At 39.9% G+C, this 21665-nt stretch overlaps 3 protein-coding genes across 8 annotated transcripts; 1 reads left to right on the plus strand and 2 right to left on the minus strand.

Moving 5' to 3' along the window:
* The first annotated feature begins 850 nt into the window (after positions 1 to 850).
* Positions 851 to 7289, plus strand: LOC132202075 (glutaminase kidney isoform, mitochondrial). 3 transcript variants are annotated; one of them, XM_059628773.1, is made up of 14 exons: positions 851 to 1005; positions 2641 to 2717; positions 3924 to 3962; positions 4530 to 4629; positions 4685 to 4824; positions 4884 to 5013; positions 5073 to 5200; positions 5257 to 5372; positions 5432 to 5553; positions 5608 to 5766; positions 5833 to 6141; positions 6197 to 6351; positions 6418 to 6558; positions 6713 to 7289. In XM_059628773.1, the coding sequence occupies exons 1-14, from the start codon at positions 934 to 936 to the stop codon at positions 6858 to 6860; spliced, it is 1836 nt and encodes a 611-aa protein (XP_059484756.1). In that variant the 5' UTR covers positions 851 to 933; the 3' UTR covers positions 6861 to 7289. The 3 variants fall into 3 exon arrangements, with proteins under 3 accessions (XP_059484756.1, XP_059484757.1, XP_059484754.1); XM_059628774.1 differs by lacking the exon at positions 3924 to 3962; XM_059628771.1 differs by lacking the exons at positions 851 to 1005; positions 2641 to 2717; positions 3924 to 3962 and adding an exon at positions 2761 to 3034.
* Positions 7290 to 7373: 84 nt separating this feature from the next.
* LOC132202074 (transcription elongation factor SPT6) lies at positions 7374 to 15062 on the minus strand. Its single transcript, XM_059628770.1, has 25 exons — positions 14897 to 15062; positions 14492 to 14571; positions 14266 to 14350; positions 13993 to 14195; positions 13648 to 13934; positions 13346 to 13592; positions 12957 to 13286; positions 12755 to 12897; positions 12515 to 12701; positions 12208 to 12461; positions 11958 to 12137; positions 11733 to 11898; positions 11502 to 11678; positions 10950 to 11378; positions 10753 to 10890; positions 10185 to 10682; positions 9901 to 10088; positions 9586 to 9844; positions 9185 to 9487; positions 9005 to 9119; positions 8751 to 8947; positions 8588 to 8673; positions 8221 to 8524; positions 7767 to 8131; positions 7374 to 7645 (listed from the first exon to the last, which is right to left on the minus strand). The coding sequence occupies exons 2-25, from the start codon at positions 14528 to 14530 to the stop codon at positions 7474 to 7476; spliced, it is 5352 nt and encodes a 1783-aa protein (XP_059484753.1). The 5' UTR covers positions 14531 to 14571; positions 14897 to 15062; the 3' UTR covers positions 7374 to 7473.
* Positions 15063 to 15286: 224 nt separating this feature from the next.
* On the minus strand, positions 15287 to 21562 carry LOC132200556 (adenylyl cyclase-associated protein 1). Of its 4 annotated transcripts, XM_059626097.1 has the most exons (11): positions 21427 to 21562; positions 17701 to 17830; positions 17389 to 17527; positions 17043 to 17238; positions 16899 to 16984; positions 16680 to 16798; positions 16469 to 16615; positions 16242 to 16405; positions 15977 to 16183; positions 15774 to 15917; positions 15287 to 15722 (listed from the first exon to the last, which is right to left on the minus strand). In XM_059626097.1, the coding sequence occupies exons 2-11, from the start codon at positions 17810 to 17812 to the stop codon at positions 15633 to 15635; spliced, it is 1404 nt and encodes a 467-aa protein (XP_059482080.1). In that variant the 5' UTR covers positions 17813 to 17830; positions 21427 to 21562; the 3' UTR covers positions 15287 to 15632. The 4 variants fall into 4 exon arrangements, with proteins under 4 accessions (XP_059482080.1, XP_059482082.1, XP_059482078.1 ...); XM_059626099.1 differs by lacking the exon at positions 17701 to 17830 and having other exon boundaries at positions 21427 to 21504; XM_059626095.1 differs by lacking the exons at positions 17701 to 17830; positions 21427 to 21562 and adding an exon at positions 19521 to 19874.
* Positions 21563 to 21665: the final 103 nt, after the last annotated feature.

Genomic DNA, 21665 nt, shown 5'->3' on the forward strand with positions numbered 1-21665 from the left:
ATGCAATCTCTGATAAAGCGCCTGCATTTTTGAAAGCGGGCTACTTGTATAACTTGCTTGTTACGCAGGTTGCGTTGTTCAGTGAGTTTATTTTTAAACCTAACTCGCTGTTCATCGATCTAGCATCTGTCTAGCGCAAGGCAAGTTCAATATAATTTTTATTACCTAATTTTTTTATTCTGGAAATTTTTTTCCCTTGTGGAGTATTCTCGACTAATTTTTTTAGTTATGCCTGAATTATTATAATAAAAATATACAAAATGCATAAGTTTTCTGATAAATTGCATATTAAATGCAATCGTTGATAACTAAGATCATAAATATGCGAGATAAGATCGTTTTTATGACTTACAAATCATGACTCGGTTTCCCAGATTTTACGATTTCATTGACGTAAAGTGTACAGTTTGCATAAGCTTTTATAAAAAAAATGCATGTATACTTCTCGAATCAACGACTCGCTATTTCTTTTTCTCATTCAATGGTTTTAAAACTGTCCGCTCTATTGGCTGCTCGGGCGCCGAAAACGACAAAAAAAAAACGCGGTCGCATACTCGCTGTGACGAAATTTTGGCTCTTTTGCCTTTATTTGCGTGCACTCCGCGTGACGTCACGCGGTGATTCCGATTCTCAATTAATTCGAACCGGTTTTCAGTTAATTTGAATTTTAACGACCATTTTGAGCATTTTTAAAAATTATTAAACACTTAATAAATTTCAAATTTCATGTTTAATTAAAATTTTCCAACTTAAGTTGATTTTTAATTTTGAAGATGGAAATTCTGAGGAAAAAAGAAAACGGTACAACCGTTTGAACCCAAACCGGTTTCCCGCAACTCGCAAGAATTCGCGGGTTCTGCGCAGACGTCTCGCTCGTCTTCTGTCGAAAAGTGGAGAACCAAGTCCTTTGGGAATCGTTTCTAGCTGACCAGAATGGCCCTTCGTGTGGGTCTTGGGGTCGTTCTGCGGGGCTTCAGACGCCCCCGCACTTACCACACACAGACGGTGAGTTGCCCTACCGCGAAAAACGCACCGACCCGTCGGCCGCGCCGATCGATTTCTGCCCTATATAAAATTATTTCACTACTGTGGCTGTGCAGATTAAAATGCACCCCGCTCGTTTTTCACCACAGATTTCACATCTGTTCCCGAAACACGTTCGCCTGAAAGAAACTCGCGTCATTTTTCCTCATTTATCCTCATTACGTCGAAAATCTTCCATTTCAAGCCAACCGAGGACCAGGAATATTCGCGCGTTTAAAAAATTCATACAGGGCAGAAAAATCAATAATTGCCCCGCGACGGGCCGCGTGCAACAGGAACCTTCCTCGGGACGTTCGGACGCAGAAAGAGCAACTCTGATTAGTGTCGGTGCCTTTTAAAGGCAGAGACGGGTGCTAATTTGGCCACTAGAATTTCTCAGGTGATGCTTTGGCACCTGCAATTAGCACCGAAAAGGGCAATAATCAATCACATGAGTCGAGCACAGCAGTGAAAAAAATAATATACCGAGTTGACGAAATTAAAGTCCATTACTTTTCACCTCTCGTGTCACGCTTTGCCGCTTCATCGCGTGAGCCACCCTGCTTGTTACGCAACGAATTAAATTTACGCGCTAATTATCACCGAAAGCACTTAAACTCATTTAAATTTAACCTGCCGGGGAAAAAAGTCAAATCTAGATGTTTTTTAAATGCAATGCGTGCCGGCGCTTATCAAACGGAAGCGGGTGTTTTTTTTTTATGGCGAAAGGGCCACTCACCGTGTCGGTTTAGCTTTTTATCCTTTGGTGCAAACGGAATAGCCACTTTTCATACATACTCGTGTATCGATCAAATTTCTGCTGCTGGAAGAGACAAAGGGATCAAAAGTGCCTGTCTCGACATTGCAACTTTTAGTGGGAAATGGCACCTGTGGGTGAAACATTTAAACAAATAACGACGTTCTTTCCATAATCGCGGTAGAGCAGCAATACCTGCTTATCTCGGCGATAAGGACGAAATAGTCTCACACAAACAAAATCTATGCGAGTCCAAGGCAGGAAATGAGAGTTTAGTCAGAATCCTCTTTAAAATTAAAATCTAATTTTTTATTATGCTTAAATATTTTAATTGGAACTGCAAAAAATTAATTAATTTTAAATGTGAAAACAAAAGATAAAAATAGCTTGAATATTATAGAAATTATATTAGAAATATGTTTGTTGAATTTAATTATAAAGGATTCGCATTGACTTTGATGATGAAAGAGCTAATAAATAATACATTTTTAGTTAAAAATATTTTTGTATCATCTATTTAGAAAGAAAGTGTATCAAAGTACAAATTTAGCAGCCGAATGAATTAAGGTGAATACAAATAAATTGAGTAAAGACTTTAAGATATTCCCAATTTCAATAATATAAATTGACCAAACTTTAATTTTTTCTAAAACAGCGAACTATTTTTCAAAACTTATGTTCGACTGATAAGTTTCAACTTTTTATTACTTCCCTTGCTAAATATTTGCATTATATAAGAAAAAAATATAAACGAAAAATATTTGATAAAAATTCAATCTTTCAGTTACAAAGTTTGAATGAAATTAAAATTATATTTAATAATATAAAACTTATTTAGTGCAATTTTCTTCAATTTTCAGCCTCTGAGCGCCGGTTCTAATCACGTCAGCCGCGTCTTCTCGCCGTTGGAGGAGTTTCAGCCGCCGTCCGGCACGAGGTGAGTTGGCCATGCAAAGGTATAAAAGGGCCCCCGCCGCCTCTTGCCGCCCATTTGCTCCAAACCATGCAGCACGGTGCGGAGGCGGCCATTGAGGCGGCCAAAATTTTGGAGGCCCGCGTCCGGGACCGGCGCTCGTCCAAGCAGTGGCTCATGTGCCAGACGGGTGGCTCCGACCTGGCCACCAGTCTGGCCGCCCTCAGGGGCGACGTCTCGCCCTCGGAGGCCTCGTCGGGGGCGGCAACCCCCACGAGACACGCGGCGCACGCCACTGAGGCCAACCAGCGCTTCTTCAAACTGCTTGCCCGCTTTATCAGGTCAAAACGTTATTTTTTTTTTAAAATTATAATCAAAATTTTCAAAACTCTAAGTTGGCATTCGATTTAATTTATAACTCAGATATAACATTTTGTGAATTTTTTAGAAACATTTATTGAGAAAAAAATGAAAAACCTACATTAATAGGATTCGTGTAAAACAAAAGCTTTTTTTTAACTTTTCAAATTATATTTAAATTTTTATTGTAAAATTTTTAAAATTATTTTACATCTTTTTAAAATTTTACAAAACGCAAAATTTATTTAGCCTATTTATCCAAAATCAAATTATTTATCAGCGATTTATTCTTCGCGTTAATCTTTTTATTATTAATGATAAAAATAGCAACAAGAATCTTTCCTTTACTGATTTAATTTCGCTTGTTAATAATAAGAACGCCTCCGCCTTTAATCCGCCTTCCTCCTTCCTCCATTTGAGGCAACATCAACTGCGAGTTATATTTGGCGCACTCTCCCTTATTTCCCTCCAGCTCTTTTATCAGACGACTTATTTATTTCCTTCTTTATCCCCCAAATCCAGGTCAGCTTGTCGGAGAGCGCAATTCAGATTGAATAACCCTAAAGCTCTTCTTTCTCTCGAGCGCGACCCTTTAAATAAAAAGAATAAATCGTCTGGCGCTGGTCGAGAAGAAGTGACGTGGTTGAGAATGAAAATAATTTGGCCACGGTTCAAAAGCCAAAGTCTGAGTGAGGAGTATGCGATTCAGAAATAGCCCCCAAAACAATGAGAGTGAAAGTAAATAAATATTTTTTTTATCGCCCCTGTCATCGCATTTTTTTTTTTGTATAATATAAAGAGAAAGATAGAAAGTAAACCTCTGTTTGTATCTCTTTCTGTTTGTCTGTGTGCTCTCACAAACTCTGTCAGAGGATTTGCATTCGTTCACGATTCCGACTACACTGCTCTGTAAGTAACTTTTACTCGCAATTTACAACTCAACAAAAGTGCCTGCTGTTAAAAAAAGAGTCGACCTGCTTGATTTTCTTCTTAAATGAGACCTGCACGCACAATTTCATAAATAATACTTATTGGAAAACATTAATTTTTGTGTTTTTGCTCGCCTGAAAAAAAAATTAAGTTAAAAATAATTGATGAAACATGCACGAATATTAAAAAATTGCTTGATATCTAAAAATTAATAACGAGTTTTTACCCTGAAAATTTTTTGCAAATAAAATTGATTTTTAAATGTTCAATATTATTTTATTATGAGAGTATTTAGTAGTGTTTCTGGTTGAATGGTGATGTGCACTGTATGAATCTTTGTATTTTAATTTTTTTTTTAAAGTTAAAATTAAAATAAATGTTATTTTGTACTTCTTTTTATGTACATCTATTTGTTAAAAAAAAAAAAAGTCGCATCTCAGACAAACAATTTTATCGTACAGTACATAAAATTTTTTATTTAGTGAACTTTTATTTTAATCAGGTGCAGATCAGGTGATTTTACGCTTTTTTTATTTTATGTTATAGTGCTCGCGATCAGGATCAGAGCAAAAATGTCGAGGACGTGCTGTATGACATGTTCAAGAATGAAGACACTGGACTGTTGCCCGTTGGAAAATTCTTGGCCGTAAACATGATAAACGATATAATATTACTCACAAATAAATTTAATTTTAAAATAGGCACTGCGATCCACCGGACTGAGGAGAAATGATCCTAGGTTGGCCGAGATGACGGAAAACTTGCGCAAAGTGCACAAAGCGTCCGGTCACGAAGGGGGATCTCCCGAGACTCAGAAACTGGACCGCGAAGCTTTTAAATCGTAATATAATCATAAAAAATATTTAAAAAATGTATAAATCACATTTCAAATTTTCTCAGAGTGATTGCGCCAAACATTGTGCTGATTTCTAGAGCGTTCCGTCACCAGTTTGTGATCCCCGACTTTCAAGGCTTCTGCAAGTACATCGAGGAATTCTACTGGCGCTGCAAGAATAACACCGAAGGAAAAGTACGAGGAATTTTAAAGTTAATAAAATTAAATGCTCTAATTTTTTTCTATTTTTCAAGGTTGCTGCCTACATTCCTCAGCTGGCAAGAATGAACCCTGAATACTGGGGAGTATCTGTGGTCACAATTGACGGACAGCGCTTTTCAATAGGAGACACAAGTGTCCCATTCACTCTGCAATCTTGCAGGTATGAAGAAACCTTTTGAAGGGGCATAATTATTTTAAATTTTTTTAATTTTCCAGCAAACCCCTAACTTACGCAATAGCCTTGGATCAATTAGGTGCAGATGTAGTGCACAAATACATTGGCCAGGAGCCATCAGGCAGGAATTTCAACGAACTCGTTCTCGACTACAATAGTGAGAAATAATTTTCTTGATTTATTTTACAAATCTGATTTCTGATTTTATTCCTTCAGAAAAACCACATAATCCTATGATCAATGCCGGTGCCATCCTCTGCTGTTCACTTCTGAAAACTTTGATCAGGCATGAAATGACTCTTGCTGAAAAGTTTGACTTCACAATGAATTACTTCAAGGTAATAAATAATTTAAATAATGGTTATTTTAAAATTCAATGATTTCATATGCAGCGTTTAGCTGGTGGCGAGTCCATTGGCTTCAACAATGCTGTGTTCCTTTCCGAACGTGAGGCGGCCGACAGAAACTACGCTCTTGGTTTTTACATGCGCGAGAACAAATGCTTCCCAGACAAAGCAAATCTGCGGGAGTGCATGGATTTCTATTTTCAGGTATAAATTTAGAAAGTCGCATGATGAGTATTTTATTTTTGTAAAAATTATACGATCCATTTTCAGTGTTGCTCGATGGAAGCAACTTGCGAGTCAATGGCCATGATGGCCTCTACTCTGGCCAACGGAGGAATATGTCCGACCACTGAAGAAAAGGTGCTCAAGCCGGAGAGCGTGCGCGACGTGCTATCCCTGATGCACTCGTGCGGCATGTACGATTACTCTGGTCAATTCGCCTTCAAAGTGGGTCTGCCGGCAAAGTCGGGTGTGTGCGGCGCCCTGCTGCTTGTTGTGCCCAACGTGATGGGTCTTTGCATCTGGTCACCTCCTCTTGACGCCCTTGGCAACAGCTGCCGCGGCGTCCAGTTTTGCGAGGTTAGCATAAAATTTATTTCCAAAATAAAGAAAATTCATCATTAATTGTTTGAAGGAATTGGTGGAGGAGTTCAATTTCCATCGGTACGACAACCTGAAGCACGCCACTAATAAGAAGGACCCCCGAAGGCACAAATTTGAGACCAAAGGTCTCAGCATCGTCAATTTGCTCTTCTCGGCTGCTAGTGGTGATGTTACTGCCATGAGGAGGTGAGAAGATTTTTTTTATTTCGAAGAATGAAAAAAGTAATAATGCTCCAATTTGAAACAAAATAGGCATCGATTGTCTGGAATGGACATGACCTTATCTGATTACGACGGACGCACAGCGTTACATTTGGCAGCCGCGGAAGGTCACGTGGAATGCGTCAAGTTCCTTGTTGAGCAGTGCAGCGTCCCGTGTGATCCTAAGGACAGGTAAAAATAAAGCCCCTGATAAGCTCCGTGTATGCAACCAGCTCAGCTCGGAAGCCTTTCAAGTTGCATAAACAGAGCCCGTTCCCAATCGGCCTGAACATCTTAAGCTTTAAATTGGCCAATTGTTGCTTAAAAATCGTTTAATTATTTTTAGATGGGGTCGAACGCCGTTGGAAGAAGCACAGACTTTCACACACACAGAAATTGTTGAGTACCTGCGAGCCAGACAGACAAAGAATGACGGGGTTGAATCAACCGGTGAAGAATCTCCTCCATCCCCTGCTGGAACGCCTACGCCCTGATTAAAAATATTCCCCTCGGACGATTCCGTCTAGGTCGCCAGAGCGCACCCTTCACTCCCTCCCTTCGAAAGGGGATCATATACACATTCCAGGGAGGGGGAGAGGCGGCCACGAGTGTCAATTGTTGTTCTGGTCGGAGGGTTCGCCCGTCGGTCAGATCTGTCTGTCACCCTTGCTCTCGCCTCCTACCCCTAAATCGTTTATCACTGTTGTAGATGTTGGTTGTTGATAAAGAGGAAAACTAACTTCTGATTGCCTACGGCCGAATTGAGACAATAATTACTCATAAAAATATACCTCTGTGTATTCAAAGCAAAAATGTGATCAATTATCTAAGTTCTAATTGATAAATAAACACACATTGCGCTGATTCTATGTCAGTTCCAAACAAATAAAATCAATATTATGCTGTTCAGCACACAAAGTTGGGAGTATTTTTAGCTCTTCGCACACTGCCTCTAATTAAAAATGCGTGCCATGGCCGCAAGGGAAATTGCTCAAGAAAAAGAAAGCTTTTTGTACAAATAAATCAACATGAGCTTTTTATTTTAGATAAAAAATGGAATTTAAGATAATTAATATTTTATCGTTCACCGACTACAGGAAAAATAAATTAATTCTCATCGTAAAGGGGAGTGGCGTCACCACCGCCTGCGCTCTCCACCATGGAGTGTGGACTGTTGATAGTTCGTGGGGTGGATGTGTGGCTGGCCATTGACCGAGGGGTTCCGTGAGGCGTGCCAAGTCGGCTGTTTGAGCGACCTTCTCGTGGCGTGCCTCTGTCCCTAACATATTAATTACATTTTAAATGATTATTTTAATTTTATAAAATTAGTTAGATCAAAATATAAAATTTTTGCAGAAAAATCAATGTTAGGTTAAATAATTTAAGAAAAAAATATTTACCTGGGAGTGTTTCTTCCCTCGGATCGAGGAGTGCCCCAGTTTCCTCCGTCATTGGAGTGAGGATTGCGCTTTGCCTTCGCCCATTCCTCAGCTGCGCGTTTCCAGTCGGATGGCTCAACACTTGCAGCAGCAGATGAAGGGCGACCACTACCGTAGGTTGGGGTCGAGCGGTAGGTTGGAGTGCCTTGGTGGCTTGAAGGGGTGCCACGAGGAGTGCCGTGAGGCGCTGAACTTGGGGGCGGCATGTCACCGCGAGAGCGGGAGGAAGGTCGATGCTGCTGAGGTGAAGCCGATGGATGGCCTTGCTGGTAGCGTGGCGTTTGGTACGGCGTCATGTAGGGTGTTTGACCAGAGGGCGTGTATGGCTGCAATCAGAAATGACAATTGATTTATTCAAAGATTTAATATTTCTAGTTAATTTGAGATAAAAATAAATAATTTATTATGTTCTTACCGTGTTGGCAAAAGCACCACCGTATCCAGGGAAAGGCGCAGCGGCTGCAGCACCGGGAGTGTGTGGATAGGCAGGGGTGTGCGTTGCTGCCTGGCTGAGCGAATGCAGCATGTGCTGGGGCAGGTTTTGCGCCACCCTGTGAATGGCTTCAATGCCCCCAACATTCAACGTTGGTGTCTGGTTCGTGAAAGGTGTGCGGTTTGAGCCACGAGGGGTGCTCGGGGTGCCTGGAATGGGGTCACGGAAGTGCTCCTTGAACCATTTGAACAGGCCGTTCAGGCTGTCAAACATTTGTCTACGATACCTGGGAAATGTAAAAAGAACCATTAGACAGGTTGCAATTGGTATAATTGTTTTCCAAACTCACCGGAATCCCTCAGGTGTGACAGATATAAATTCATGTTGTGCTCGCAACCTTGGCAAGTAAGAGAGCATAAATTTTCCCGGATATTCCTGTCGAAAAATGGAAAATTAGTATTCTTTTTATATTAAAATTTAGGTGAAACCAAATTATAAATTTGGAAATTTACCTTAGAAGCGGAGAGGAAGTAGTGGATCTTATTTTTATTCTTGTCCCTTTCCTCCAGCAGATATTTCTCAGCAACATCTTTTTTGCCACCGTCAAAGTCTCTGTAGTACCTGAAAGCTAGTATGTCCCGTGCAAAGCCTGCCATTGGAGTTATGTGACGAGCTATTATTTCATCCAAATCTTCAAACTCCAAGTTATCTGTGAGAAAAAATTTTAATTTAGGCATGCACGATTTTCAAGAAACAAAATTAATACCTATCCAGAGAGATTGTCCCAAACTAAAGGCATTTTCTTTGCCCGTTTCTTTCACATCTATATGCTGGTAAATATTGTCCGTCACTTTCCATGTCACTGTTAAATGATCAGCACCCTAATAACATATTTTAAACAATTAAAAAATTATTATTTTTTTTTCCAAATTTTTGATTGTTTCACCTTGCTGGAGGGACGAACTATGGCATCACCCTGGTCCATTGACTGCATCATTTTCTCAGCCTCTGAGTACGAGATGTTGTGGAAAGAAGGGTGGACGATGACACGCTTCACATAAGTCTGTCTAGCTTTCTGCTTCTTAGCATCCTGCTCTGTTTGAATGTCTTTCAATTCTGTTTCAGAGTCGTAGTAGGGATCCTTGGATGGCCGAAGACTGTTGTTCTTATCTGACAAGTCGGAGCTTTTCGAAGTGCATTCAATCGAGAATCGATCAACCTCAATCTTCGTTACTCGACAATGCACAACCTGAAACAAAACAACAATTAGAGATGAATTTTTAGAAACCATTATAACAGCATACAAATAATTTTAGTTTAAATTTTAGGCTTCTTTTTTTGTCTTACCTGTCCAGCACGGACTCGATCCTCAGGATTGGCAACATGTTGGTCCGACAAATTCTTAATAGGAATGTATCCTGAAATTCCATTGTCAAGTCTGACCCTCACGCCTGTAGCCGAACCAGGACAACCGCCAGCGTCAAAGTGGTTCCACACATCAGACAATTCCGAAAAGTCGTTCTTGAGACAGAAGGGACACTGCCACAATCCGGTATCATCATTTTTCACAGGATTAGCATTATCCAACTGGTCTCCTTGTGGTTTCCTTCATTTGTGTTATTAGCACATTTTAAATTAACAAAAAAAGTAAAAGTGTCAAACCTGTGAGTTATGCCAGTGACAGTGGCTGTGATAAGCTTGCCAATATAGAAGGTCTCAGGCGTTTCCTTAGTGAGCATGTCAAAAAGCTCCTCAGGGTTTGGAGATTGGTATTGACAACGGAGGTCTTTGTATCTGTGATGCAGTTCTGCTCTAATGTCATAAAGGGTGATGCTTCGATTGCCAAAGCCCTGAAAATTTCCAGTTTATAATTAATGCACTCAACTGACAAATTATTTGCTATTTCCATAGAAATAAATCAAATGTGAATTGAGAAATGTAAATACCTGTCTTTCCAGTTCCTCGGCAAAAGCATCCAGATCGAGATCTTTCAATTTCTCGGGCGAATCTAAAATTTCTTCTAGTGCACCAGCAGGATTGAGCTCTTCATCATCATACTCGAGAGCATCCACAGCCATTTTTCTAGCCCACTCGTACGTCTCAGGGTGAACACGGGACCCATCGAGGACTTCCACGTAAACCTCAGTGCTGTCACCAAGCGAGTTGGTGTCGATTTTCAGGAAGCCGGCAGAGTTGATGAAGATTGTGGGGGCCATGTGGCAGACTGTGACCAGCTGACTGCGGTTCTCCACTCGGTGGTTGGCCTGTTTGAGCGTCTTGAGAATTGCTGCGGCCTTCCTGGGGCCGAGGCCACACACAAACTGAAGAAGGTTGGCCACATTCGACTCTTGGATTGTGCGGTTCAGATCTACACCCACTTCATTAGTTCGGTTGACAAACTCTAAGTAGAGACCTTCTAAAAGCTCTTCTTTCTCAATTTGATCCTAAAAGTAAAAAAAAATTAGAAATTGTAAGTTCACATTTCACTTGAGAGAAAATTGAGTATCTGCATACCTGATAAGGATGGAACCTCATGCAAAGGATTTCTTCATCAGGAGTGCAAAGTTGGCCAAATTCAATTAAAGGATCCTGCATACGTCTACCTAGAGAGATTGCTTGTCGCAACAAAGTCGGATAATCTCTGAACTCATTCTGAAAAAAGGCAAAAGTTCCCTTAAATTAACACATTTTTAAGATCATTCTCTCTTTACAGTTGCTCGGTTGGAGTTGGCGTAGATTTTGGCCAATTCGTTGTCCACAATCTCAACCTTAATACTCGGGAACTGCTCATCCTCTGTCAGACCAGAGACAAGTTCACGGAGATCGGCTTGAACCATGGTGGCCTCTCTGGATTCGCCCCCAACGACGACCACATGCGGCCTTCTTGAAGTCATCAACCTCCTCAGGGCTTCAAGATCAGCTTCCTTCTGAAGCTTGTCATCCTCGCGCCACCCGTTCTTGCGCTTGAGCAAGTTGGGCAGGCGAATGAACTCTGCACACTCGCCCTGAGTGCCAATGACTGAGGCAAAAGCTGCTTGCGACAAGTCAGGCACATATGCAATGCTCAGTACTCGAATTCCACTGCTCGTGTCCCACTCGTCCTCATCTTCGTCAGGAAACTCAACACTATAAGGCGCCACCTATATAAGAAAATTAAATAAAAACAAGACTCTTCCTTTAGAATAAAAAGATAATTAATTTACTGGAAAAATGAATACCCGAGAAGCTTAACATATTCTGGCATAAAGAGTTAAATGATTCACCTTAAGAGCATTGTACAATTTCCGGCAGCATGCCTTGAGGACAAATTCTCTCGCCTCCTGCAATAACTTTTCCTTCAGCTCGGTCCTCATGAGTGGCAAAAGAAGCTTTTTGTACGCTAATTCTACACTTTCAGTCCTCAACTGATTCCATTCTTGGACGTTCTTACTGAAGCCATCCTGAATACTCCAATTAATATCTATGTAAATTCCAAGTTTAAAAAAAATGCTAACCTTGGTGTACAGATTTTTAATTTCCTCCAGATAGGATACAGTAGTCATGCCGTCGAAGTCTTCACTTAATGTGATTGTGAGCAGCTTTTCTTGCTCAGCCATGTAAAGCTTGAGGAACATGTCATTGCTCAAATCAGTCACCGGCTTGTCTTTCAAATACTTTATGCTAGAGAAATAATTTTTAAGGTAAGATCTGTAAAACACTCTCTCAATAAGTGAATATACCTGTAACAAGGGTGGTTTTCGTCAATTTCTTTCATTCCTTTCTTTGTGGGTCTGACCATTAGCTTTGCCTTTTCTTGATAAGCTTGGCGCATGGTGGACCTGACCAATGGTTCTCTTGACAACTGGATGGCCACCATGTACTTGGCACCCATGAGGACATCTTCACTTGTCTTGAAGATGCTGCGATTTAATTAAGAGGTAAGTATTTTAATTAAATTCTCAACCTGAGAAAATTTAAATAATTATCCACCTTGAGAAATGTTCTTGTGCTGTTGTAATTGGGTCCTGTTCTTCCTCGCCCTGGATTTCGTGGCGTTGGTAGTTGTCACGAAGATTCTCAGCATATTCAGTAGGAGTGAGACCGAACTTTGCAGCCAGACTTTCAAGACCAGCACGGCAGCAGAGGGAATAGGTACCACCTCGGGAAGCCTGTTTCACCACCTCAATTTCTTCCTCTTCTGGTTCCTCTTCTTCTTCAATTGGCTCCTCCTCAGGCTCTTCCTCCTTTAGAAAAAAAATATGTTATAAAATTTACTAGCCAATTGAAATAAACCAACATCTTGATTTTCTGGGTCAGCCCTGCGAGCCAAGCGCTCCTGCCTTTTTCGTTCCCTCTCCTCTCTGGCCTGTGCCTTTTCCTTCTTCTTGGTTGCCTCTTGCATGGCCGGTACTTCTGGGCCGTAGTACAACATGAAATGCTGATACACATCTCTCAACTCCTCCATACAATTCACTCCCAAAACCCTGTATAAAGAGGAAAATTCAATGACGCATTTTTAATATCCCATTAAATTTACCGAGTGATGTCCTCATTTTGAATGACCCTCAAGTTTTCTGGAATGGGTTGATCGATGTTTTCCATCAACTTGTCTGTTTGATAGTTTCTCATCTTCTCAAACAGCTTGGCCAAGTTTTCTTTCCTGCTCTTCAGTTGACACCACTATATGAGCATCATTTGTAAATTAAATAATATTCACAATAAAAACCTTGAATCTATACCTTTTCATCGTATTTGTATATTTTCCAAAGGTCGTTGATGTTGAGCTCTGGTTGGGTGTACTCTTTGCGATAGAAAGCAATAAAGGGCACTTCGAAATGCTCACATCGCATAAACTCAAGGCACTTCTTGATCTTAGGGGTAGTGGATTGAGGATCTTTCTTTGTAGCATTGCGACCTCCTTCGCCCTCCTGCTGCGAAATGGTTCCCTTACTGAAGGCATGAGTGAAAATCCACTTGGCCTCTTCCTCAAGCTCAGGACTTTCTTTCGGCAGCTTGACAACTGGGATCTGACGGAGCTGCATTCGCTCAGGAATATCAGCATTCCTGATCTAAAATTTCATTGAAAAAGTATTATAAGAACTGAATGGCCTGCAGTTGAGATTTTTACCTGGTTGTCTAGATCAGTGAAGTGACCTCGCTTGAGTTCGTCCGGTTCGTAAATCTCAAAGATTGATTTGCGAGATGTTTTCTTAGATCGCGCCTTTTTCTCCTTGCGCCTTCTTTCTTCACCACCCTCTTCGTCAATGTACTCATCCTCCTCCTCTTCTTCACTCTCTTCCCCGTATTCATCATACTTATCAAATTCTTCGTAATCAAAGTCCACGCCAAAAATGTCTTGGGCTTCTTGCAGTGCCCTATGAAATAATATTTTATTACACATTTGTGAAATAATAGTATCAAAATAATTACGCGTCGGTGAATATAGGCTTCCTCTTCTTTTTCTTGGTGGCTATGGGCCTGCCCTCGTCATCCACAATGAAATCGTCTGGATCATCGGAATACTCGCCCTCGTCCTCCTCGTCTTCATCCATGGCTTCGGCCTCAGAACGCTGAGTAGGCTCACCTTCCTCTTCATGATCGGAGCCACCCTCAAAAAGTTCAGTGGCAATCGCCTCCCTGGCATCACCAACTCCCACACCAGCATCATCGTCATCGGACTCTCCATCATCGATTCTTCGCAATCGTTTGAAGTGTTTCTAAAATTTGCACACAAATTAGTTTATTATAGTAATCGTATTTTCGTATATCACCCACCTTTCTGTCAACTTTGACACCCAAGTTGGCCTCAAGTAGGTCGTAATCATCTTCATCCAAGCCATCATCAAGCTCATCCTCATCGTCCGACTTTTTCCTCTTCCGATTTTGACCCTCTTCATCTGACCCGTCCGAATCATCTTCTTCAATTGGGTTGTCATCGATTAAGTCTTTCAGTTCTTCTCTCATTCGCTCCTCATCCTCTGTAAATTAAAAAATATTTTATTTCTTTGATTAACCGATATAAAAGTTGCTATCTATCGGAAAACAAACCATCATCCTCGTCTTCATCGTCACTCTGGATGGCCTTTATTTTCTTTAACTTTTTCTTTTCCTTGTCAGTCAGCTCTTGTTCTTCCTGTTAACAAGAATTTAAGTAATGAAATATTATATGATTGACTGTTATAACAAATTTTTAAAGCTCCTTAAAAGCATCAGATAATCTAGCACGATTGTAAACAAGGTCCTTGCGGACGAAAATAAAAATTATTTTACACACCTCGCTCTCCTCGGCCTCCGAATCGATGAAGTCTGCCATTCTGGATGAAGGCTGCTGTTTAGCTTAGAGAAGCGAAAAATCTGGGAAAAGTAGGCAAACACGTAATTTAAGAGGAGAAATGCAACATTCGAAGAAAGAAAAGTCGAGAATTTGCAGATTGACTTTGAAATCGGGTTTCGCCTAATTCGCCTCCCCAGAAAAGGTATTGATTGAAAAAAATTGGAACTTATGAGTGAATTTAAAATTTAGGTGCTTAAAATTTTGAATTTTTAAAAACTTGCAATGAATAAATCGTGAAACAAATTATTTTCAGCGAAATTTGTCCAAAAATGGCGGAGCATCTCTGCTTCAAGTTCTCGCTTTTTTTTCTCCTTCTTAGTCGATTTTCATTTGATAAAAACTCACCGATTCCGTCGCCGACGAGGATTGGCGGAGAAAAAAGCCTAAGGAAGGATTTTCGACAAAAGAATCTTCTTTCAGCCGAAAATCAAGGGTGTGTTTTGAAGATAAAAAGGGAACCGACCTGGAAGATCGGTTCACGGACAAGCACACACACGCACGGCGGCGGCGGACAGACTTGCCATAAAAACACGCATTGCATGCCATCTGGTGGCGGGCATTGACCTAATAAATGCACCGGCCTTGGTCCTCTTGGCTGCAAGTTTGAAATTGGGGTTATGAGAGTTCAGGAGGAAACTATTTTTGTTCTTTGTATTTTATTATCTTTAAAAAAATTCATCTTGCTAAATGCTTTGTTTTCGTTTCATTTTTGACTGGAAAAACACAACATTTATTTAAATATTTAAGCAAGTTTATTTCTTAATAATGCGTTAAGACATGAAAATCATTCCAATCATTTTTACAGCGCTAAATTGTAGTCTTAAAGTTGGAGTAAAAACTCAGCAGGTTGGATTAAAAAAAATTGCTCAGTTTAAAATGACAAGACATGCAGAAGTTCTTTGCACAACTTCCCAGCGTTCACAAATTGATCGAGTTATGTCAATAATTTCTGTGTTCATATTAAGTCGTTAGTACATTTTCGGATAATAAATACAAAACTTAGACCCTATCAAATTATTGAGACACCACAAAGAGTGGCGAATTTGAGTTTTGAGTGTTGATAAATTTAAGTTTGGTGCTTTTATCCAAGACTTTCAACAGCGACTGTGCTGATGCCCTTTCCGCCCTTGTTGATGGTCGTCTTGAACTGTTCTGGCACAGCATACTCAACCTTAAAAGAAGACCATAAGTTAATAATTCCAAAAATTAAATATTAAATTACAAATTCGCCCGATTGGTCAGGAAGCAAGATGTTCATTTCTGAAGATTTTGACGAGACGATCTCGACGTGGTGCGACTGCTCGTTCAGGTACATTTGGCAGCCATCGGTCTTGTCTACCGAAACGGTAGGCACAGTTCCCAAAACCTAAGAAGATAATCAAAATATATAAAATTTACTTTGGTGTTTTATTTTAAAAATATTACCTGCATCTGCACCGACTGGCAATTGACAAACTCTGCAGACGCAACGAGCGAGTCAACAACGATTGCGGACTTTTTGCATGAATCCATCACCACTGAGTTGAGCTTTCCCTTGATGGTGACCACACAATCTTCGCACTTAAATATGTACACGACATTGTTCATCTCAACCTGGTCAATCACCAGATCCTTGCGACCTTTGAAGTATTCCTAGAATAGTGACACAATTTAAAAAAAGAATCTAACAAGGAATTTTTTAATCACTCACCACAACCCATTTCTTTCCCTCCTTGGCCATGTTTGGCGGCTTTGCAATAGGAGTGACCTTGGCAGCAGGGGAGGCGTTCGATGCGGGGGCCTTGAAAGGTGCTGGTCCGGACCGCAGGTTAGGGTTCTTGTGGGTCTGCATATCAGAAGTCACCTTCTTCAGTCCTAAAAATGTATTAAAATTTATCTTAACATCGGATTCAAACCTTGAGGGGTAAAATTAATTACCACTGGTGATTCCCTCGCCCTTGTTAATCTCAGCAAAGAGGGCCGATCGGTCGTTGGGGTCGTCTCCATTCGAGACATTCAGTTGACTCATGTCCAGGACGGGAGGTGGTGGCGGACAACCTGGAGGGGGTGGAGGGGGAGCCCCAGCTGATTTGAAAAAAAAAATAGAAATTTTGTTAGTTTTTTTAGTACGAGAGTTGGATTCACGCACCAGTTGCTTGTTGCTTGCCAGCCCAAACAAGTCCGGTGGTGTGGTGCTGCTTGATGAACTTCTGCAGCTCCGTCAAGGTCTGCACCCAGCCTTGCACCCAATCAACATGCACTTTGTCCCTAAAAAAATTAACAAATTAAAAAAATAATAATACTGAGATGATGTGGCAAAATTTTTGAAATTTATAATTAAAAAAGAAATATTAAAAAAAAAACATACTTCTCCTTCCACTCCTTGAGGACCCTGTTGGTATAGAACTGGCCGGCGTCATTCATCTCCTTCACGTAGGGACCAGGAGTGGGCGACTATGTCAGATTTAGATTTATAATAAATAGTTTTAATGAAATTCTACAAAAAACCTACCACAGCAACCCATCCCAGAGCAGGGATGCTCTCAGAAATTGCGCTCAGGTGGTTGAACAACTTGGAGGCGCGGTTTTTCTCCCGGAATTGCTGAATCTCCTGGATCTTTTGAGACGTCGGCTGCAAAAAGTTCTGCAGCTGAGCCGCAGCTGGAGCGGCACTCGTGCTTGCCATCTCCAGGTATGACCTCTGCACTCTAAAAGGGAAAAATCAATGATGATAAAATTAAAAAAATTATTATTAATAAGCTATTAACTGGAAAATAATTTAAATATCTTGAAGGAAATTTAAATTAAATGTTAAATTGAGTAAAATAATTTAAACCAAGATCAATTAATGTACTTACGCAAAAGCTTGGCGCACAACGTCGGCATGGGTGGCGACATCCCCGCCGATTTTGGTCGAGGCGGCCAAGTAGGTGGCCAGCGGCCCCTGAAGAATATCGTCAAACGCCTGAAGTGAAGCACTCATTGCGACAATTCCACCTGCAAAAATTAAATTAAAATTTTTAAACATTGATAATCAAATCACAAATTTTAAAACAATCCAAAATCCGAGGGAGAGGAGAATAAAATTGTGGATCAAACATTTGCAGGTTTCTCGCGTTTCAGGGTCATTCTAGGTCAAAGGTCACACCGAGCACAAGGTCAAATCTTACTGGCAGGTGCTGCGGGCGCTGAGGGGGCAACGGTGCCCGGGGGCAGCAGAGACTCGAGGCGGGTGGCGACCGCCTCCAGGCGTCCGACCAACGCCTCCAGAACATCAGCCATTGGCCAACAGAAAGAAAACTGAACTCGAAAATAAAAGTAACACTAATTTGAGATTGGAGTCTGGACAGTGTTTTGAGATCAAATTGTCGGACGGACACGCGCGTCTTAAAAGCGTTTGACGCGGAAAGGTTCCCCGCAGAGAGTAATTGCCAGCGACGAATTTAGCCTCTCGGCCGCTGGAGTTAAAATTTTTTTTCCAGCCTGCCACACCGGTTTTCAGCTCGCGAACGGCCGTCGAGGAAGTGGAAGCGAGCAAAATGCAAACTGCATCTTCCAACTGTGCATCTGATTTTTATTATTAAATTTTCATTTCGAACTCAGCGGTTGCTCTTTTGGACGGTTGCCAAGTGTGCAATCTCTGGAGTGGGACCGCGTCCAAAGTGATGTCACGTTAAATTTTATTCTAAAATTACTTCACAGAATTAAAAATTAATGAGCTCTTAGGAAGGCCTATTCATTACAATAAATTGAAACAAAAATTGTAGAGTAAATTTATAAAAGATAAAATTCCAAATTAGTAACAAAAAATTAAAAAGTTCATTCCATAAACTTTTTTCATTTAACATTATAGATAATATAGTTTTCAATATAAAAATTTTTACAGTAACATTAATTAACTTTTAACATTCATAATTTTTCAAGCAAACTTAATCGGCCTGACTTTTCAGAGACTGGGATGTCTGGGATAATGGTATGTGAAGCGGATTATTTACATTTCGTAAAAATAAATATATTGAATAGGAAATTATCATGTGAATATAATAAACTTGAATTTAATTAATAAATTTAAAACGTTTTCCAATGAAGAAGGCAACGTAAATTGATAAAAAATAAATTTAAGTACATGATGGTGTTTTATTTCCCGCTGTATGATAGAAGCCATATGATAGAAGCCATACAAACCGCGCTATTCACTACAGATTGTCAGCGGCACTTCAAATTATTATTGTTGTTTATTCATCCAATCGTTTCAACCCCACAATATTTTAGTCAATTTTAATAGCAAAATAAAAAAACATTGATTTTTAACATTTTTCATAATATTGCAAATGGTATGATTGTGTTATGATCGGGCGTTTTAGCAAACATCTGCTAGTTGTAACCCTTTTTGCAATTTTAAATTTCAATTTTTTCGTATCGTCTGAGAAACATAACTAATAATAATAGCAATATTAGTATTGTCTTCCTAGTAGAGTTGAACATAAGTAATTTGATATATATAAGAAACAAAAAGTGAAAAAATTAGTTAAAAATTATTGATTATTTTACCAAATTTGGTATTCATTTATGAAAACTTTGCTTCATAAAAGCAAGTATGAGTTTTGCTATTTGTTGTTTTTTTTTTTTTTATATATATAATTTTCTTGCTGGAACTTTTAATTTATTTTCAGCGCTTCTAAGTTGTAAGTTTGTTTTTTATATATATTTTTCATTTTAAATTGTAAATATTTTACATCAACCTTCAACTTATTTGATGCACTAAATCAAATATATGTATTTAATTGTGAAGAATGCACTATAAAAGTGTCAACAATGTTTTGTAATTTGATAAAGCCGTCAACTTTGACGGGGTGAGTGTGCCACGCCCAAACGGGAAAAAGCCGGTTCGGATAATCAGCGAGCGGAAATTCTTGCACAACAAACCACAGCCGCGATAAACGGCGGCGCGATAAGCCGAACTAAAACTTCCTCCTTATCTCTTTCTCACCTTCCCTGAAGAAGCGGAGGCGGCTTTCGCGGAGGCGGTCGCGCGCCCCCGGCGACGGCTCTTCCGCCTCCGCGCCGTTTTCAACCTGCTTGGCCGGCGACGAGGCCTCCGGAGGCGGCGGCGAGGGCGCTTTTTTCTTCGGGGACGGTTCCGCCGGCGGGGGCGGCTCTTCTGCCGGGGGCTCCGGGGAGTCGGGGGCCTTCTTGGGGCGGCAGCACAACATCGCCTGCCCCCACGTGTGACGCCCCCGAGACTTGGCGCTTTTCACCGGTGCCTCCCGAAGAAGAACCTACCGGTTGCCTAGGCAACCGTGCCCGGCCATCCTTTCCTCAAATTTGAATATTTTTGCAGAGAAATTTTTCGAATAATCGACAAATAATAAAAATCGAGGAAGGTTTTTTCTTGAGGAACTTTTGACTCCGAATGTCAGAAAGTTTGATGAGACTGAGGAGATGTGGAATCTGGCGCTGGGCCCTGCGGTGAGTTTAACGGTAAAAACTCCCGCAATACCGGATGTGTGTCTGCTGCTGGCTCAGTGATTTCCAAGTTTATTTTTGCATTTCACATACATTTTTCGATGGACCAGTGCACAACACGTATGCAATGCACACACACCAAAGAGAGACGCCAGACGGCGATCGGCAACATCAAAGTTGGCGCAAAGTTAAAAGGAAAAAATACACGGACAATAAAATGCATGAGCATGTCCAGTCCATTCCATTATATATGTATAAAGATTATAAAGAACAATTGAAATGAAGTTATAAAGTGTGAAAAAAAAAATGAATAATTGACAAACGTGGAATATATTAAATAAACAAAAAGTTACTTTTTCATAATTATAAATTTTTGCAAATTTTAATTAGGTTTACCAAATTTTACAAAATTGCTATTCAGTGCTTCAATCAAACATAGTTTTTTCCTTAATTGGTTTTGGCAATCAATGAGAAAATGATTTTAAAAACACTCTTGAGAAGGCTATTAATAAAAAAAAATTGAAAATAAAAAGAAATTCAAGAACTGCTAGATTTCAACATTATTTTCTTATATACTTTACATAACTTTAAAAGAAATATTTGTAAATTAATTTTCAAATCAGATTATTTAATAAGTTGTCATAAATTATAACAACTTAAATATCACTCTTTTAAAAATTTTACATAGAATATTCCACGATAAGTACGGCAGCGAAAGATAAGTTTGTATATATAGCTTGAGATAATTCTCTTATTTCATTAAAACAATTTCATTAATTTTTATCATTCATTCGTTGAAATTATAATGGAGTATATAATTTTTTTTAAATGGTTCGACTTTTCAGTTTTCCTTATTTAAAATAGACAAATTTTTTAATTATAATGCAAGAGGCTGAATATAATTGAATAACTGGAATTAATGGCTAATCAGGTTTGAGTTTCAGTGATATTCTCAAAATTAGGTGGCCCGGTGCCAAATTTGAGCTCTGCTGAATTTTAAATCGGGCTGCATGGTCCAGTTCTTATTCTTTGCAACACTATTTTGAGATTTAATTTTTTTCCAAGCCCTGCCCTATTATGCCTTTGCAAACAGAGTTCATTTGTGTAGATTATCAATTAAAAATGAAATATTGCATCTTTGCAGAAAATGAGATGACGAAGCAGAGAGAATAATACATAATTAAAAGACAGAAGGAAACACAATTGGAGAGATAATGCAGCGGATCGAGCTCGAATGATTCACCGGCGGCCTCGGTCAAAAACAAATGGGTGTGCCGGCTTGGGTCTTTATAGCGGAATTGCGGCGCCGAATTCGCGAATTGTGTGGCAATTTATACATAATTCGGTACTGGACATCGAAAATTTTAGTGTGCGACTCCCGAGAGTCGGTCCCATTGAGAAAATTGAGCGAAAATTACGACAAAACTCACCTCTCAACACGGAAGATGAACTTTTTCAGTCAAGTGACAGCTGAATTACTCGGCACTGTTGCCAACCAAACAAAAGCCAAATAATATAACTTGAACGTGCGTGAAAACTCTGGAATATAATTTAATTACATCTTTCACTGCATTTTTATAAAACAGAACAGACTGAGTGTGTATGAAGAAATTATAATTATTTTAGACTTAATCATGAATCATGTATCATGGAATCAAAATACAGTTGA

This window comes from Neocloeon triangulifer, unplaced genomic scaffold (assembly GCF_031216515.1).
Source record: "Neocloeon triangulifer isolate White Clay Creek 2 clone unplaced genomic scaffold, ASM3121651v1 ptg000014l, whole genome shotgun sequence".
Taxonomy (NCBI): Eukaryota; Metazoa; Arthropoda; class Insecta; order Ephemeroptera; family Baetidae; genus Neocloeon; species Neocloeon triangulifer.

Bases quoted from the DNA above. Each gene is read 5' to 3' on its own strand.
- LOC132200556 (XM_059626095.1), bottom strand. From the start codon at position 19,743: ATGTTGTGCTGCCGCCCCAAGAAGGCCCCCGACTCCCCGGAGCCCCCG. The intron at 16,184-16,241 runs GTGAGTGATTAA...TCACTATTCTAG, and splicing joins AGGGAAAGAAATGGGTTGTG to GAATACTTCAAAGGTCGCAA. The intron at 15,918-15,976 runs GTAATATTTTTA...TTATCTTCTTAG, and splicing joins GCCAGTCGGTGCAGATGCAG to GTTTTGGGAACTGTGCCTAC.
- LOC132202074 (XM_059628770.1), bottom strand. From the start codon at position 14,530: ATGGCAGACTTCATCGATTCGGAGGCCGAGGAGAGCGAG. The intron at 9,488-9,585 runs GTAAGACAAAAA...GTTTTGTTTCAG, and splicing joins ATCGAGTCCGTGCTGGACAG to GTTGTGCATTGTCGAGTAAC. The intron at 8,132-8,220 runs GTAAGAACATAA...TTCTGATTGCAG, and splicing joins GTGGTGCTTTTGCCAACACG to CCATACACGCCCTCTGGTCA.
- LOC132202075 (XM_059628771.1), top strand. From the start codon at position 2,784: ATGCAGCACGGTGCGGAGGCGGCCATTGAGGCGGCCAAAATTTTGGAG. The intron at 5,201-5,256 runs GTATGAAGAAAC...TTAATTTTCCAG, and splicing joins TTCACTCTGCAATCTTGCAG to CAAACCCCTAACTTACGCAA. The intron at 6,142-6,196 runs GTTAGCATAAAA...AATTGTTTGAAG, and splicing joins GCGGCGTCCAGTTTTGCGAG to GAATTGGTGGAGGAGTTCAA.